Raw genomic sequence first — 17,157 nt, 5'->3', positions numbered from 1 at the left:
ACGCCTGGCTCCACGGTGGCTCTGGATGTTTCTACTCCAGACTCAGTCCACTGTTTCTGCAGGTCGCCTAAGGTCTGGAATCGGCCCTTCTCCACAATCTTTCTCAGGGTGTGGTCACCTCTTCTGGTTGTGCAGAGTTTCCTGCCACACTTTTTCCTTCCCACAGACTTCCCACTGAGGTGCCTTGAAACAGCACTCTGGGAACAGCCTATTTGCTCAGAAATGTCTTTCTGTGTCTTAGCCTCTTGCTTGAGGTTGTCAATGATGGCCTTCTGGACAGCAGTCAGGTCGGCAGTCTTGCCCATGATTGCGGTTTGGAGTAATGAACCAGGCTGGGAGTTTTTAAAAGCCTCAGGAATCTTTCGCAGGGGTTTTGAGTTAATTCGTTGATTCAGATGATTAGGTTAGTAGCTTCTTTAGAGTACTTTTTCATGATATGCTAATTTTTTTAGATTTTTTTTCTTGACTTTTTAGCCAAAATCATCAATATTAAAACAATGAAAGGCTTGAACTACTTCAGTTATGTGTAATAAATCTAAAATATATGAAAGTCTAATGTTTATCAGTACATTACAGACAATAATTAACTTTATCACAATATGCTAGTTTTTTTAGAAGGACTAGTATATCATTTTTAAATGTGTATTCACCTAAGTTTTTAAACACCTGGTGGTAAAAAATACTAGTGGTGGATTCAACATAGATTTGCCTTTGACCTAACCAGATTTTTCATGATGACATGAAGATTATTATAATGAACAAAAGTAAGAGAAGAACAGTCTTGACTTCAAATAAAGTTCCCATATTTATTTATTTTTAAATAAATATAATTTGAGTCAATCACAATCAATCATTCAATGTCAACAAAGATATATTCCCCTGAACAATGAGCACTGAACTAAAACATAAACACAACAGGTATTGTGCTTTGTCATCAGATAAAACCATTCGGTGTCTTGGTCCATGAAACAACTTTCTTAACCTGGCAATTATAGGACAGCAAGCCTATCAATAACCAAAAGGCCTCTCAATAACTTGTAAAAATAACACTGTAAAATGCAAACATTTGCTAATTGCCATAGTTAGGTTCATCACTCAGTGATGGAAAAATAAGGCCTGTAGAACAATAAAACAAAACTTTGCATAATCCAAGGCAAGGATTCAAGTAAATAAATACTTACAGGTATAAATTAAATTGAAATAAAAAATGGATTAAGACTTTTCACAGTATCACAAAGTAAATAAGGCTAGGTTCATACTACAGGTCTTAATGCACACAATTTTTTTGTCAAATCTTTTTTTTTTTGGCGTGCCCGTTCAGACTGCCTTTGTCCATTGAGACTATTCAAGTATTACGCATGCACAGTAATTCGCAGTCCGACACGCCCTGAGCAAGAAGACCCGCATGCGCAGAAGCATCAAAACAAAAGACCACACAAGCTGGCTGTCATCCGTCATTCCAGGGATATCATATTTTGCTTTTCAAAAAGAGGGCACAATTAAAAGACATGAATAATCCCTGTTTAGGCTAATATCCAAAGTCTATATGGATCGATAGTATGCACGCACTGTCCGTGCATGTCACACACACATACGGGCAGTTTGCCCCGATTCTCGGCCGTGCAAGCAATGTTGAAATATTGCTCGTATGGAGCAGAGAGAAAACCGATCATTCTCAGGCTTATCCTCAACCCATTTTTATTTTTTTTATGACTGTTGTCAAGCCTGGCCCTTCTCCAAAAGCTGTGTTCAATGCAATAGCGCACAGCTGCACCACTACCGTAGCGTCTCTCTCGCTTTTTGAAATACGTAATTGCTGCATGAATTCCGATTTGGGAGACATGACAGTACAGACCCCGCGACATACTGGAAAAATGTGGCCCAGATCAGATTTGAACCACATACGAAAGTGACCCAGATCAGATTTGAAAGGGTCCAGTTCTACGCGACTTGTCACGTTCAGACCGTCAAGTTAATGCCTCACTCGCGTCGGAAAAACACGAAAAAATTGGATTTGTGCATTAAGACCTGTAGTATGAACCTAGCCTAAGGCACTGAATCGTTATAAATTTAGTGAAAGCGCATTTCTCATTCATCAAAAATATGATAGAACAAAAAGGATTAATGGCTTGCCTTATAATAATCCATATTATCGGCAGCTAGCGAACCCATTTTTAATAAAGCATAAGGTTTCTTCTCTGTACATAACGAAATCCTTATCCTCCGAATAATGTTATTGGATTTATTGGGATGACGTCATAATTCCTATAGTCGGACCGATAATTATCAGACCAATAATTATCGTGCACCTGTACTAATACATAGTATAGTGTTGTAACGTGTAACGGTCTTGAGACCCAGAGGTGGGTAGATTAGCCAAAAAAATGACTCAAGAGACGCGTTACGTTGAAATAATATTACTGAAGTAATAGTCATCCAAAGAATGTACTCAAGTACAAGTAAAAAAGTATCTATTGAAAATAATACTCAAGTAATGAGTAATATTGTGAGTTACTACTTATTTTATTTAAAAAAATGTATTTTTTTTCTCTCAGCACAAACCTACCTACCATATGAACTGTTGTTATAATGATACTGTACAACAACCCATCACAGAAATATACAAAAAAAACATTGAATTCCAGCGAGAAAAAAAAAAGATAGAAATGAAGCATTATTCGTCCCTAAAGCATGAGTGCCCTCTAGTCGAGAAAATAGTTCCTCGTTCGAATAGTGAATACTTCCTTCATAGTTGCTATTATGAAATTAAAAGGATCATATCCTTTTCTGTAGTCAATCGGTTCCAAATAAAAACCGGGAGAGATGTTGAAATCCACGCTTTCGATTCATGTTGAGGGCAGTGCTCTATGTCAAATACTTCATTTTTTACAATGCTTTAAAGAAGCCATGTGATTGAACAGGCTGGAGGGATCATAGAACGGCAAGCTTTCGTCAGATTGGTTTTAATGGAGTCATGTTATTATTTTTGCTTCGTCTCACTGGTGAAATTGTTACAGCGACTCTTGGCATCGCTGGCAAAAAAATGATAAATCTAATACGTAGAATAAAGAGGAAAAATGTAACGACTCTTGTGTAGCCCAAAGTAGCGGAGTAAGAGTAGCATTTTTTCCTCACAAATCTACTCAAGTAAAAGCATAAAGTACGTCTTAGTAAAACTACTCTTAAAAGTACATTTTTCTCTAAAGGTTACTCAAGTAAATGTAACGGAATACATGTAAGGCATGTATGAATTAATTAATTAATTATATTGGTCTCTCAGAATGACCAGCACTGATCTGCTATTCCTCAACATCATGAATGTTATGATGGTGAGAAACACTTACAATACCAGGAAAGATCCATTTACTGTTAGTGATTGATTGGAGGTCTACTTGTAGTTGCTTACAAATGTACTTTGCGCTTCCCTTCAGGATCAGTTCCAGTGGTCTTACCTCACTAAGTGAGACTGTCGATTGTGTAAAGTTTTAAAGAGGATGAGAAAGTCTTCCTGAATGGATGGATAAAGGTAAAAAATCACTTGGTTATGTTCTTAGGGTGGTTTGCTCATGTATCTGTGGAGGGTACAATGATTTTTATTTCTTTTAAATTCTGTTTTAACTAGGTAAGCACATTGAGAACACATTCTCATTTGCAATTCTAGTGTGTTAGAGACAAATTTGCTTCCCAGTGTTAGTCTGATTTCAGTCGCAGGTCATGCAGCAAGATAATGAGCCATAACAAAGCTGAAAAGACCCAAGGGTGACTAATAGCAAAACATTTGACTTTTATAAAGTGGGCTTCTATGGGCTTTGATCTTATTTTTATTTTTTATTCTTTAGCTTTGATCTTAATCCAATTGAAGGTGTGTCTAATGAGTTCAAACTTAGTATCTGAAGAAAGAACCCTTCAAGCTTAGGACGAAAGCGAATGTGATGTCACCCGGGTCAGCGTCTCACAATACAGCATTGCTTTATAGTAGTATAGTATGCAGATGGACTGCGGATTCAGCTGATTTTGCAGATGATTTTTTTTTATTTTTTGCATCACGCCAGTCAAATGTGCTGCAGGAATTTGTTGTTGCACCAGGGAGATGCATGTGAGCCTTTTGGATTTCAAATAGTTCCCGTTCACCCTCGGAGAATGGCCAAAACAAGTCCGACAACTCTGGGACCATTGGATTTACAAGGAAGTAAGTAAACATTGTATTTTGTATTATGTTAAATACTGGGATCATGACACACGTTTTAATACAGACGTGGCTTGCATATTGTGGCAGTGCTCCTTGTCCACCGAGAATGCCACTCGGCCGACAACCGGTGGCTTGTCGCACACCCCCTCGGTCCTTCGCGTGCCCCGCGGGAGAGCGCTATACTCGGCTTATTGCCCTTTTCATGTGCCTGGTGTTCTGTCATATTTTCCACCCATCAGAAATTGCAACTTTGTGTTAAAAACAGCTGTGAATACAGCTATTACAAAGTAAACACTACAAACTTTCTTTAAGTAAAGGACTATTTACTTACGTTTGATCATGGACGGACATGTAGAAAAGTTCTCCTCAGACACATTCAGCCATGTTAGCTGCACAACAACTGCACGCAGCTCTCTCACTGTTCACGTCTTCGCCGTGTAGTTAAACATTAAGTTACGCCATATTCGTGTTGACCATGTAGCAGCTACACGCTCCTCTGACATCGGCCGGCATGTCCGGCGGTCATTCTCCTGCTGCTTCCCCCGGCAAACAAGTTCTCCTACCCAGAGCAAGGGAACGACGAGCTGTAACATGCTCGCTGCCGGGCGGGTTGACGATTGGCGAAGACAATCGACAACCCCGCCGCAGTGTGACATGCTCGGGGGTAGTTTTGTGTGATTTTTCGCTTCGAAAGGCAAGAATAAGACTTTGAAACATCACTCGGTTCGGGTTAGCATGTCGGCTAGCTGTCACGCCTCCTGGTTTATTTACACTCTCCCAAGCCGGGGCAGACAAATGACAAAAGCCGGACTAACTCCGGTGGCATAAAGGTGCAAGAAGTCGACAGTTTTGACCATTATGGAGTAATTTTGCCATGTCGTACTGGATAAATGCATTTTTAATATTCCATTTAGCAATTGGGGAAAATCGATAAAAAGAATATCCTGTAAAAATATTGGAGTAGAGAGATTGAAACAATGACATTTTGCGGCTTTCTTCGTCACATTTTCCTCGTTCTGAATAAATCCCCCTCAATGGGCTGAATTCAATATCAGATGAAACCAGACCCTGCCGACGTCATTCTGCTGTTGAGGACGCTAGAGAACTATAATGATAGGCAGGGGCTAAACGGCAGATTAAAAAGACTAACTTCTCCTCATCTGCGTTTTGCCAAATTGTTGTATATAATCAAATTGTCTCAAAATATGATTCTAATTCACATAATGATGCTATTTAAGACTTTTTTGTATCCTGTCATAGAAACTTTAAATAGTCCTTGGTATTACGGTATGCTGCACATTTAGCAACACTTTTAGGCACATGCCTTCTTGCTATTCCACCATTTTTTTCCCTATTGATGCATAACATGGGATGTCCCTGAAGTCCAAAATCCATGCTTTTTTTTTCAACGTTGATCCTTGAAAGGAAGTGCAAATTGATTTCAATAATCCTTGATAGTATGGACATTTGTATAAAGGCATCTAGTGTTGAAATGTATTATTGATGCTTTTTTTCCCTCAGTTTTGAAGGTGCTGTTAAACTGATCATCTATGAAATAATGGCAGTCGTTGGTAATGAGTCATCTAACTCGTGTGTAGTATAAAGAAATTTAGCACTGAGTATTCTGTTCAATGATTCTTCCTAATGAGTATTCCTGCTTCAATTATTTTATGTCAAGAATCGTGTAGCATGTCAGAGGGCACATTTATAAGCAGCCTATATATACATATATACATTGCTCAAAAAAAATTGAGGAACACTTTTTAATCAGAGTATATCGAGCTATCAGTCAAACTTCTGGAATATTGATCTGGTCAAGTAGCAGAGTGGGTTGTTAAAGGGGAAGTTTGGAATTTTTGACATAAGGCTTAATCTTCGAGTTTAATTAGTCGGTGGAATTGATTTCAACAAATTCTGTGCTGTTTGTTATAGTTATTTGTTAATTTCAGGGCTGCCTGCTTAGCATACAAATAAAAAATAAAAAAAAAACATGCACGCATGAGAATCATTGATGACCCATACAATCAATAGTGTTGGCTATGCTTTCAGGATTAAGTTATTAAAACTTACCATTGCATGTAAATAATTGTAGTATGAAAAGCAACATTTGTAATCCAGCAGCTCTGTCAACGCAAGCGTGACAGAGTGATATCACATCAGTGTTTTTGCCACTGATTTTTTGGGGGGGAATGAAAGAGACTTCCCAGAAGACTGAGCATGAGTGGCCAAAGCACTCACTTGTTAGTTACACAATACTTTTGTACCCTCCTCATCTCTTTTGGCTGATATTTTACTGACTGACTCTCTACCGCTGTAGTTTTTCATTTGGCTTGCATCATCACCTCTGGTTTAGCATGGTGTCGTAGCTGGACTGTACAGAGATTGCATAAGTTGTCCGTTGCGAGAAGGTTTGCTGTGTGTCCCTGCACAGTCTCAAGAGCATGGCGGAGATTCCAGGGGACAGGTACTTACTCCGGGAGAGCTGGACAGGGCCGTAGAAGAGTCCTTAAACCCTGAGCAGGATCGGTATCTGCTCCTATGTGCAAGAAGGAACAAGATGAGCACTGCAAGAGCCCTACAAAACGACCTTCAGCAGACCACTGGTGTAAATTTCTGACCAAACAAGCAGAAAAAGGCTGGATGAGGGTTGGCTGAGGGCCCAACGTCCTGTAGTGGGCCCTGTGCTCACTGCTCAGCACCATTGTGCTCAATTGGCATTTTCCATAGACCACCAGAATTGGAAACTATGTCACAGGCGGAAATATGCTCTTCCCTGTTGAAAGCACATTCAACCAGAGCACGTGCGACAGATGTGAAAGGGTCAGGAGATTCCTTGGAAAACGTTATGCCGCCTGTACCATCATTCAGTATGACCAGTTTGGTGGTGAATCAGTGATGGTCTGAGGATATACTGTATCTATGGAAGGATGCACAGAGCTCTAAAAGTTAGATTATGGCACCCTGACTGCTACAGTGTATCACAAAAGTGAGTACACCGCTCGCATTTCTGCAGATATTTAAGTATATCTTTTCTTGGGACAACACTGACAAAATGACACTTTGACACAATGAAAAGTAGTCTGTGTGAAGCTTATATAATAGAGTTAATTTATGTACCCCTCAAAATAACTCAAAATATAGCCATTAATATCTAACCCCCTGGCAACAAAAGTGAGTACACCCCTTAGTAAAAATGTACATCCCTAAATGTCCAAATTGAGTACTGCTTGTCATTTTCCCTCCAAAATGTCATGTGTCTCGTTACAGGAGTGCTGTCAGCATTGCTGCAGAGATTGAAGAGGTGGGGGGGTCAGCCTGTTAGTGCTCAGACCATACGCCGCACTCTACATCAAATTGGTGTGCATGGCTGTCACCCCAGGAGGAAGCCTCTTCTGAAGACCGTACACAAGAACAGCTGAAGACATGTCAACAAAGCACATGGATTACTGGAACCATGTGCTATGGTATGATGAGACCAACGGGCTTTCTTGTGTAACGTCTTCAAAAGATGCTCCTCAGATTGGAACTTAGTGCTGTCCTGGTCAAGATCTGGTAGCAGATCCCCCAGGACACTATCCATTGTCTCATTATGAGCATGCCCTGACATTGTCACTTGTCAGGCATGCATACAAGCACGTGGGGGCCACACAAACTACTGAAAATCATCTTACGATGCTACAATGACATTTTGGCAAAATAGAGCGGTCTGCCGCATAGTTTTTTTCCCTTTCATTGTTGGGGGGTTTTTGGTGTCCCCCGTCTAGGGTCGTTTTCATTTCTATCAAATTATGTTGCAACATTTTATTTTTTACTAGTACATCACCTGCTTATTATGAGGAAAGATATTCAAACTTTTTTCTTTTTTTTTCAATCAATCCCCCTGCCCCTGAATTTCTTGGGCTCTGATGAAGTCTGATGAAATGTCACTAAGCCTTATGTTTTTCAGGTCTGGTCTACTACTATTGAGAAAACATTTGAGGAAGAGTAAAATTGCAGGACTGAAAATGATTGTGCTTTAGGTCCATTTTTTCTGGAGCGTGACTGAAAGTTTTATGGCTGCAACAAAATGTGTGGTTTTTTTCATCTTGGTGATTTATATGGCAATTAATATTTCTTCTGTTTACTTGTTTTATTAGAAATTGTGGTTTTCCTCAGATTTTCGTTGCTTCCAAATGGCCATCAATTATATATCAATATTTTATGAATGTTGATCAATAGCTCTCATTTATAGTATATTTAAAGACAGATGTACTGGCACCTTGTCTAGAATACAAGTCCCTTCTTGAGTCCTCTCCCAAACAGAAAGTGCAAGTGCTTATTGCAAAAAATATGAAGCCCAGGTGTGACAGTCTTGGGAACTAACAGCATTTTTTTTTTTTTTTTTTTTTAAATAATGGCATGCAATTGCCTAAAGTCTTTTTCCTAAGTGTGTTTTTTTTTTTTGTTTTTTTTTTTTGGGGGGAGGGGGGGGGTTGGAGTAGGCCACTTGTAGCCTAAGTAGTTTTTCTTTAATTGTTGTTACACGTGAAGGCCTGTTTGTGGCCTTTCAAACATATACAGATTTATAGTTTTTATATTTTTTATTTTTACTTGCAAGCGAGAGCCTGTTTGTGGCCTTTCAAACATAAACAGATTTTAAAAATATTTATTTCTTTTTTTTCTCCATTGGTTTCTCACCCTTTCTGTACTTCACACATTGGGCAAATACATGCTTTTAACCAGGGTCTATAGGAGCTGGTGCAGGATATGGTGGTATGAGAGCCATTGCAGGCTGTTAAGTCCATACCCCCCCTTTTTTTGTGTGTGTAGTTTTACGCACCTGCCCCTCCAAATGTCTCCGCGTGCCCCTTGTCACCAGAGCTATTTGCCAGGAGCATATCATTAAAAACTCTTAATAAAGCAGACTCTGTGCTAGGGTTTTAAAACCAAACTGGAAGATCCGCAGAACATCATGTTCATCCAGGATTGCTTTTAACTGCGTGTGCATGTCTTTTCCAGAATTTTAGAAACTGACTCGAATAGATCCATAATGGAGGGAATAACAACTTACTATTTAAGTACAGCAAAGAATAAGTGGCACGGTGGGTGAGTAGTTAGCACGTCTGCCTCACAGTTCTGAGCTCATGGGTTCAATCCTGAGCTTCGGCTTTCCTGTGTGGAGTTTACATCTTCTCCTCGTGCCTGAGTGGGTTTCCTCCGGGGACTCCGGTTTCCTCCCACATCCCAAAAACATGCGTGGTAGGCTGATTGAACACTCCAATTTGTAGGTACTGTATGTGTGTGCACGTGAATGGTTGATTGTCTCATTGTTGGCTGGCAACCACTTCAGCCTTTTCACCAATTCGCTTACTGCCCGTAGTTGGCTGAGATAGGCTCCAGCACCTCTGCAACCTGCATGAGAATAACCGGCATGGAAAATGAATGAATGAATATATCAAAGAATAAGAAGTAACATTGCAAATAGTTTATAAAAGATAATGGATAATCACGGATTGACTAACAAACAAACTAATGGATAAACAATCTACACCTTGCTGATTTCAACGATAATTCAACTGTAAATTTTTACAGCCCACTTAGAGCAGCAGCTAAAAGATAAAACAACCAAAGTCACCTGCGCAAAAAAAATAAATAAATAAAAACAAAAAAACATGATCAGATAGAATTAATTAACATTTGTTAGCCCTTGAAATTGAAAGAGAAGAAGCAGCAGCTTTAGAAATGAGGCGCCAACTTTTTTAAAAACTGCAAGCTATTTATCAGATATTGAATAATACAGGGGGCTGCCAATTTAATACAACTTCTAGTAAAGACAAAATGGTTTAAATTACATTCAATCATATGCTATTAAAAATTCAAGATATTCATCATTGTGAAGAGACTTCGTTTTTATGATTTCTCACAATAAATATCAATAATTCTATCAAGATGGAAAACAGATTAATATCACTGAGCAACAATTTATATCTCTGAATCTCTGCAAGTGTTTACGTATCAATTAATCAGTTCTTCAACTTTCAAAGAACAGGGCCACAGGCTACTCATGTGATCCTTGGAAGCTACCTGCAGGCATCATATTGGTGACCCCTACTTGAACACATGATGAAATAATGAGTGTGTGATGTTAATCACTACCTGCTTAGTTCTGTTCATTCCTCTCCTGTTTTGTAAATTCATCTGGGAACTTGATGTAACTGTAGAGGGGAAATGCTGTAGAGGTCGGGGAAATCCATTCAAACCCTGTATCTGTAGCTGTATCATTTTGACATTGCCCCAGGTGCCCACACAAACGCGAATTACAAAACGTAACTGCACCGGCGAAACCCATCTCCTAGCCAAGCAAAATGAATGGAATATCCTGTTGATAGAATATAGACTGTTTACGGTGCTGTGCTCCAACCAACAAAGCTATAAATCAGCCATCCCCAGGAAACGGCCCGCGAGAGCTAAGTGTCCAGCCAGTGTGGTGACTCAGTGTTGCATACGTCACCACCAGACCTGAGGAGAAACTAAATATAAGTCTTCTAGTACTTTATGTTTTGAAACACTAATTCAAAATTGAAATTATGCTAGATTAAAATGTAAATGTGGGGAGAGAGATGTCACTTATTGGTTTGAGCCGTTGGCTGCTTTCAAACCAGCGATCAGAGCAATGTCTTCTACAGCTACGAGCAGCAAAACCACCCAAATGGAAGAATTGTCAGAATATAAAAAATATGCACAAATAATATCTGAATGGGCCACATTGCCCCAACTCAAATGCTTGTATCTGTAATATTTTGAACAAAACATTGCTGCCATTTGTGGTCTAGGAGCTTGTGTTAGTGTTCAAGTTTATTTTGTCATGCTAAAAAGTTTGATTTAATACCAGTAATTTTGACATAGTGTGCAAATGAATTTAGTTTTCTTGCAGCTCCTCACTGCTCCTCTCCTTGCCCTCCCAAATACAACAATATAGTAGAAGCAATTCAAGCCACACACAGCAAAACGATGTCCACTTCAGGAAGTGACTGACCATTGAATCCCAAACAGCTTCCATCAAAAAGCAATTGCTTTCCAGAATAACTAAATAGCAAACCCTATAAAGAATACCACCCCCTTTCTCAAGCCATGGCTTCTACAAGAATTACCGCTACCAAAAGGTTCATCCATCAAAGAGATGTTTATTTCTTCGAATACGCAGTACAGATGAGAACAGGTTTTGGTGGAAGCACAATCCTGAATCTTGATCTTGAAGCCAGAGACAACAAATCTAGCCATTGTTCTGGCCAACCGTATGCCACATTGTTGGCCAAATCACATAGAAGTAAAGCATCAAGAATGACAATTTGCAGATGGAGTGATAGAATGTCTGGCTTTTTTATTGTTTCATGCAAGAGACATCTCACTTTTATCACTCACCGCTGTAAGAGCTAATAGTAGCTTAAATGCAAACAGCAACCACAAACAATATCTTGATCCTTCTCCGGAAAGGCTTCCTATTTTTTCCATTATTCCATTATATTGGGATAGATGTACAGTGCTGGCCAAAATTATTTGCACCCCTGCAATTCTGTCAAATAATGCTCAATTTCTCCCAGAAAATCATTGCAATTACAAATGCTTTGGTAGTAATATCTTTATTTATTTTGCTTGCAATTAAAAAACACAAAAGAGAATAAAAAAAAAAAAATCATGATCATTTTACACAAAACTCCAAAAATGGACCAGAAAAAAGTATTGTCACCCTCAGCCTAATAATTGGTAGCACAACCTTTAGACAGAATAACTGCGAACAGTTACAGTATCCATCATTGAGTTTCCTACAATGCTCTGCTGGAATTTTAGACCATTTTTCATAGGCCAACTGCTCCAGGTCTCTGAGATTTGAAGCATGCCTTCTCCAAACTGCCATTTTCAGATCTCTCCACAGGTGTTCTACGGGATTCAGGTCTGGACTTATTGCTGCCCACTTTAGAAGGCCCCATTGCTTTCTTTCAAACCATTTTGTAGTGCATTTTGAAGTGTGTTTTGAGTCATTGTCCCAATGGAAGACCCAAGACCTCTGAGGGAGACCCAGCTTTCTACACTGGGCCTTAAATTATGATGCAAAATTTGTTGGTAGTCTTCAGACTTCATAATGCCCTGCACACGGTCAAGCAGTCCAGTGACAGAGGTAGCAAAGCAACCCCAAAACATTAAGGACCCTAGGCCATGTTTGACTGTGGGGACCATGTTCTTTTCTTTCAAGACCTTGTTTTTTCCCTGTAAACCCTACGTTGATGCCTTTTCCAAAAAAGCTCTACTTTTGTCTCTGACAAGAGAACATTCTTCCAAAACATTTTTGGCTGTCTCAGGTAAGTTTTGGCGAATCCAGCCTGGCTTTTTTATGTCTCTGGGTCAGAAGTGGAGTCTTCCTTGGTATCCTACCATAGAGCCCTTTTCATTCAGACGCCAACAGATAGTACGGGTTGACACTGTTGTACCCTCGGACTGCAGGACAGCCTTAACTTTTTTGAATTTTAGTTGAGGTTTTTATCCACCATCCGCACAATATTTCGTTGAAATATCTTGTCAATTTTTCTTTTCCGTCCAAATCTAGGGAGGTTAGCCACAGTGTCATGGGCTTTACACTTATTGATGACACTGCACACGGTAGACACAGGAATATTCAGGTCTTTGGAGATGGACTTTTAGCCTTGAGATTGCCCATGTTTCCTCACAATTTTGCTTCTCAAGTCCTCACACAGTTCTTTGGTCTTCTTTCTTTTCTCCATGCTTAATGTGGTGCACACAAGGACACAGGACAGAGGTTGAGTCATCTTTAATTCATTTTAACTGGCTGCAAGTGTGATTTAGTTATTGCCACCACTTGTTATGTGCCATAGGTAAGTAACACGTGCTGTTAATTACACAAATTAGAAAAGCATCGCATGATTTTTCAAAGGGTGCCAATACTTTTGTCCTGCCCATTTTTGGAGTTCTTGTAAAATGATAATGATTTTTTTCCCATTCACTTTTGTGTTTTTTCATTGCAAGCAAAATAAATGACGGGTGCTGTCACTTCCTCGGTGGGTGAAAACTCAGCTAAACGACGACTACTGATTATATATGCCATTTTGCTATTTTTGGATTACAAAGAACTCTGTGTGCTGATCTGGATTGAAGATCGATCGTTCGGAGAGTGGTAAAAAAGATCGTGCGGTCCCCGAACGTGAGTGGCGTCCAAACTAGCCTAGCGGCTACGCAGCGGCCAGCATCGAAGCTAATTTTCGAAAGTGTTATAAATCGGACGGACTTGAGTATGGGACCGAAAAAAAATCCTATCGTTGAGGATTCAGAGGAGATAAAAAGAACACTGGACTTTCTGTCGCAGGACGTGAACGACATTAAAGTAAAGCAAGATATGATTTTGAACCTTGTGAAAGAGGTTGCCGATCTACGTGCGCGTCTTGTGGAAAGAGACAAAAAGGTGGCGGAGCTGGAAAGAAAGATTGATGATCTGGAGCAACATTCGAGAGCAAACGATGTTATTGTGACTGGATTGAAGATTCAACCCCGTTCATACGCTGAGGCGGCAACATCGAGAACAGGAACAGAGGCGCAAATAAGTGACTCGGATGGTAGCTCTGCAGAACAACAGGTGATGGCCTTCTTTGCGTCTAAAAATATACATCTGGATATTAATACGATTGAAGCTTGTCATCCTCTTCCCGTGAAATCGAATAATCTGCCAGCAGTGATCATGAGATTCGCAAACAGGAGAAACAAAGTAGCACTGATGAAACAAGGGAAAAAGCTCAAAGGTACCAACGTCTATCTAAATGATCATCTAATTAAAAAAAATGCTGATATTGCCAAGAAAGCCAGATTCTTAAGGAAGCAAAATAAAATTCAGAACACTTGGGTTACGAACTGCAAAGTTTATATCAAACTTAATGGTCCACCTGAAATTGCTAAAGTGATGGTTATTAGAAACATTGAAGAACTGAACAAATATGAAGGAGTGCAATAGTGGTTCAACGAGAGAGAAACATCTTATCTGATAGTATATGTCTGCATTATGTCACCAAATCTGACTTAGCAATGCATGTTCTTCTGGAACTCTCGATTCAACAACATTACAATGTTAAAAATTCCAAACAAACCAATACCAACTCAGAACATGGACTTGGTACAGCAAATTCTACAGTATGGACAAATGGAACTGGAAACAGTGAAAAGTTATGTGGGCACTAAAAATGAGATAGATACTGAAAGAGACCCCGATAGGAATTTCTTTTCTTCTATTTTGAAAAGCTGTAAATACTTTACCCAAGAGCAGTACGGGAACAGTGTAAAATCTGAAAGCAAATTGTCAATAATACACTTTAACAGTAGAAGCATGTATGCTAATTTTGAATCTATTAAGCAGTATTTGAACACTTTTTCCCAACCTTTCAAGATTGTAGCTATTTCAGAAACCTGGTTCAATATGGAGAAGGGTACACATTTTTTTTCTTGAGAATTATGAGTTGGTTTATATGAACAGAGCAAATAAAGCAGGGGGTGGAGTCGGTCTATACATTCATAAATCTATTAAATTTACGGTTCTACCAAATATGACATTAGCAATTGATGGAATAATGGAATGTTTATCAGTAGAGATTATAAATGGAAAAAAAAAGAATATCATTATATCATGTATATATCGGATGCCTGGTTCTAATATAGATACTTTTAATAATTGGATGGATACATTGTTCTCTAATCTGAAACAAAAAACTTTATTTGTTTGTGGTGATTTTAACATTGATTTGTTAAATCCCATGAATCAAAAAAGCATAGATGATTTTCTCGACACAATGTACAGTTTGAGCTTATACCCAACAATTACAAAACCTACCAGAGTAACATCACATAGTGCTACAATTATTGATAATATCTTCACAAACATTATGGACAATCAAATTATCAGTGGCCTTTTTATTTGTGACATTACTGACCATCTGCCTATCTTCACCCTATATGAATCCAGTTTTAAAAACACAAAAGACCCTCTAAAAACAGTGATTAAACGTATAATAACAGAAGAAACTATTAATTCTTTGAATATTAGTTTAGCTTGTCAAAACTGGAGTACAATATATAGACAATCAGAGGTGAACAACGCTTATAACATTTTTTTAGACATATTCACTTCCTTGCAAAATAAATATTGTCCACTGAATGAATGCTGTCTTAGGAAGAAATGTATAAAAAGCCCTTGGCTCACAAAAGGATTAATTAACGCTTGTAAAAAGAAAAATAAGCTTTATAAATTGTTTATCAAAGTAAAGACGACAGAAGCGGAACATCGTTATAAAAAGTATAAGAACAAATTAACTGATATTATAAGAAGTAGCAAACAGTTGTATTACAAAAATAAATTGTTTGAAAATAGAAACAACATAAAGGGAACTTGGAATATACTGAACAGTTTAATTAAACAGGGTTCACCAAAGTCTACATATCCTAATTATTTTTTAGATGAAAACGGGGAGAATTATGAAATGAGTGAAATAGTAGATAAATTCAATAACTTTTTTGTAAATGTAGGCCCAAAATTGGCCGCTAATATTCCTGACCTAGGATCTGACAAACATTTTTCAAATATTAAGCAAAATCCCTATTCATTTTTTCTTTCACCAACAAATGAACAGGAAGTGATAAACATTGTGCTTAAATGTAAAAGTAAGATGTCTACTGACTGTCATGATATCAATATGTATCTGGTTAAAAGAGTTATTTTGAATATTGCAAAACCCTTATCATATATATTCAATTTATCATTCCGAACTGGTTGTTTTCCTGGAAAGATGAAAATTGCTAAAGTAATTCCACTATTTAAAGATGATAACAAGCATATTTTTTCCAATTATAGACCAATTTCTCTATTGCCCCAGTTTTCAAAAATTCTGGAGAAACTATTCAATTCTAGACTTGATAATTTTCTTGAAAAGCATCAAATAATAAATGAGGGACAGTATGGGTTCAGAACTAAAAGAACTACATCAATGGCAATAACTGACGCACTTGAAGAAATCACGAATGCATTAGACAATAAAAAACATGCAATTGGTGTTTTTATTGATCTTAAAAAGGCATTTGACACAATAAATCATTTAATTTTACTAAATAAGTTGGAAAAATATGGAATTAGAGGTTTGGCTGGGGATTGGGTGAAGAGCTACTTAACGGATAGGCTACAGTATGTTAAGATGGGCGAGAACATATCTGGCACACTTCAAATGGGTTGTGGTGTCCCTCAAGGGTCTGTGTTGGGACCAAAACTGTTCATTTTGTATATAAATGATATCTTTGACGTATCTAATGTACTAAAACTTATATTATTTGCTGACGACACCAATATATTTTATAGTAATGATAACTATAGCGAGCTTATTACTACCATAAATAAGGAACTAAAAGCCATAAAGAAGTGGATGGATATAAATAAATTATCCTTAAATATTAAAAAAACAAAAGCAATACTGTTTGGCAATGTAATAGCAAATTCTGAGTTGCAAATAACTATTGAAGGTGTAACAATTGAGAAAGTAAATGAAGTAAAATTTCTGGGTATTATAATAGATAACAAATTGTCGTGGAAACCTCATATTAAATACACAAAAAACAAAATCTCTAAGTGTCTGTCAATCATAAACAAAGCAAAACTTTACCTTGATGTAATTGCACTTTGTACGCTATACTGCGCTTTGGTACTCCCATACTTTTCATATTGTGTCGAGGTATGGGGAAACACCTACCAAAGTGCAATAAATCCGTTAGTCATATTACAGAAACGAGCAATCCGAATCATACATAAAGTGGGATTTTTAGATCACACCCATAATTTATTTACTCAATCCAAACTGTTAAAATTCAATGATCTTGTAAAATATTACACATCCATATTTTTATTTAAAGCCTTCCATAAATTATTACCATTAAACTTACAATCTATTTTT

At 38.0% G+C, this 17,157-nt stretch overlaps 1 protein-coding gene across 2 annotated transcripts in view; it reads left to right on the top strand.

The window, feature by feature from the left end:
• The first annotated feature begins 4,052 nt into the window (after positions 1–4,052).
• The window catches only part of LOC130924564 (moesin-like), a 38,363-nt gene continuing 25,258 nt past the window's right edge, over positions 4,053–17,157 (top strand). For both annotated transcript variants that reach the window (XM_057851216.1, XM_057851215.1), the window contains exon 1: positions 4,053–4,189. In XM_057851216.1, coding sequence (XP_057707199.1) covers positions 4,057–4,189 — 133 coding nt within the window. In that variant the 5' untranslated portion in view covers positions 4,053–4,056. The remainder of the gene's footprint in view (positions 4,190–17,157) is intronic.

Source organism: Corythoichthys intestinalis, chromosome 11, assembly GCF_030265065.1.
Source record: "Corythoichthys intestinalis isolate RoL2023-P3 chromosome 11, ASM3026506v1, whole genome shotgun sequence".
Lineage (NCBI taxonomy): Eukaryota > Metazoa > Chordata > Actinopteri > Syngnathiformes > Syngnathidae > Corythoichthys > Corythoichthys intestinalis.
Note: the sequence above shows the minus strand (reverse complement) of the source record. Positions and strands in the feature narration are given on the sequence as shown.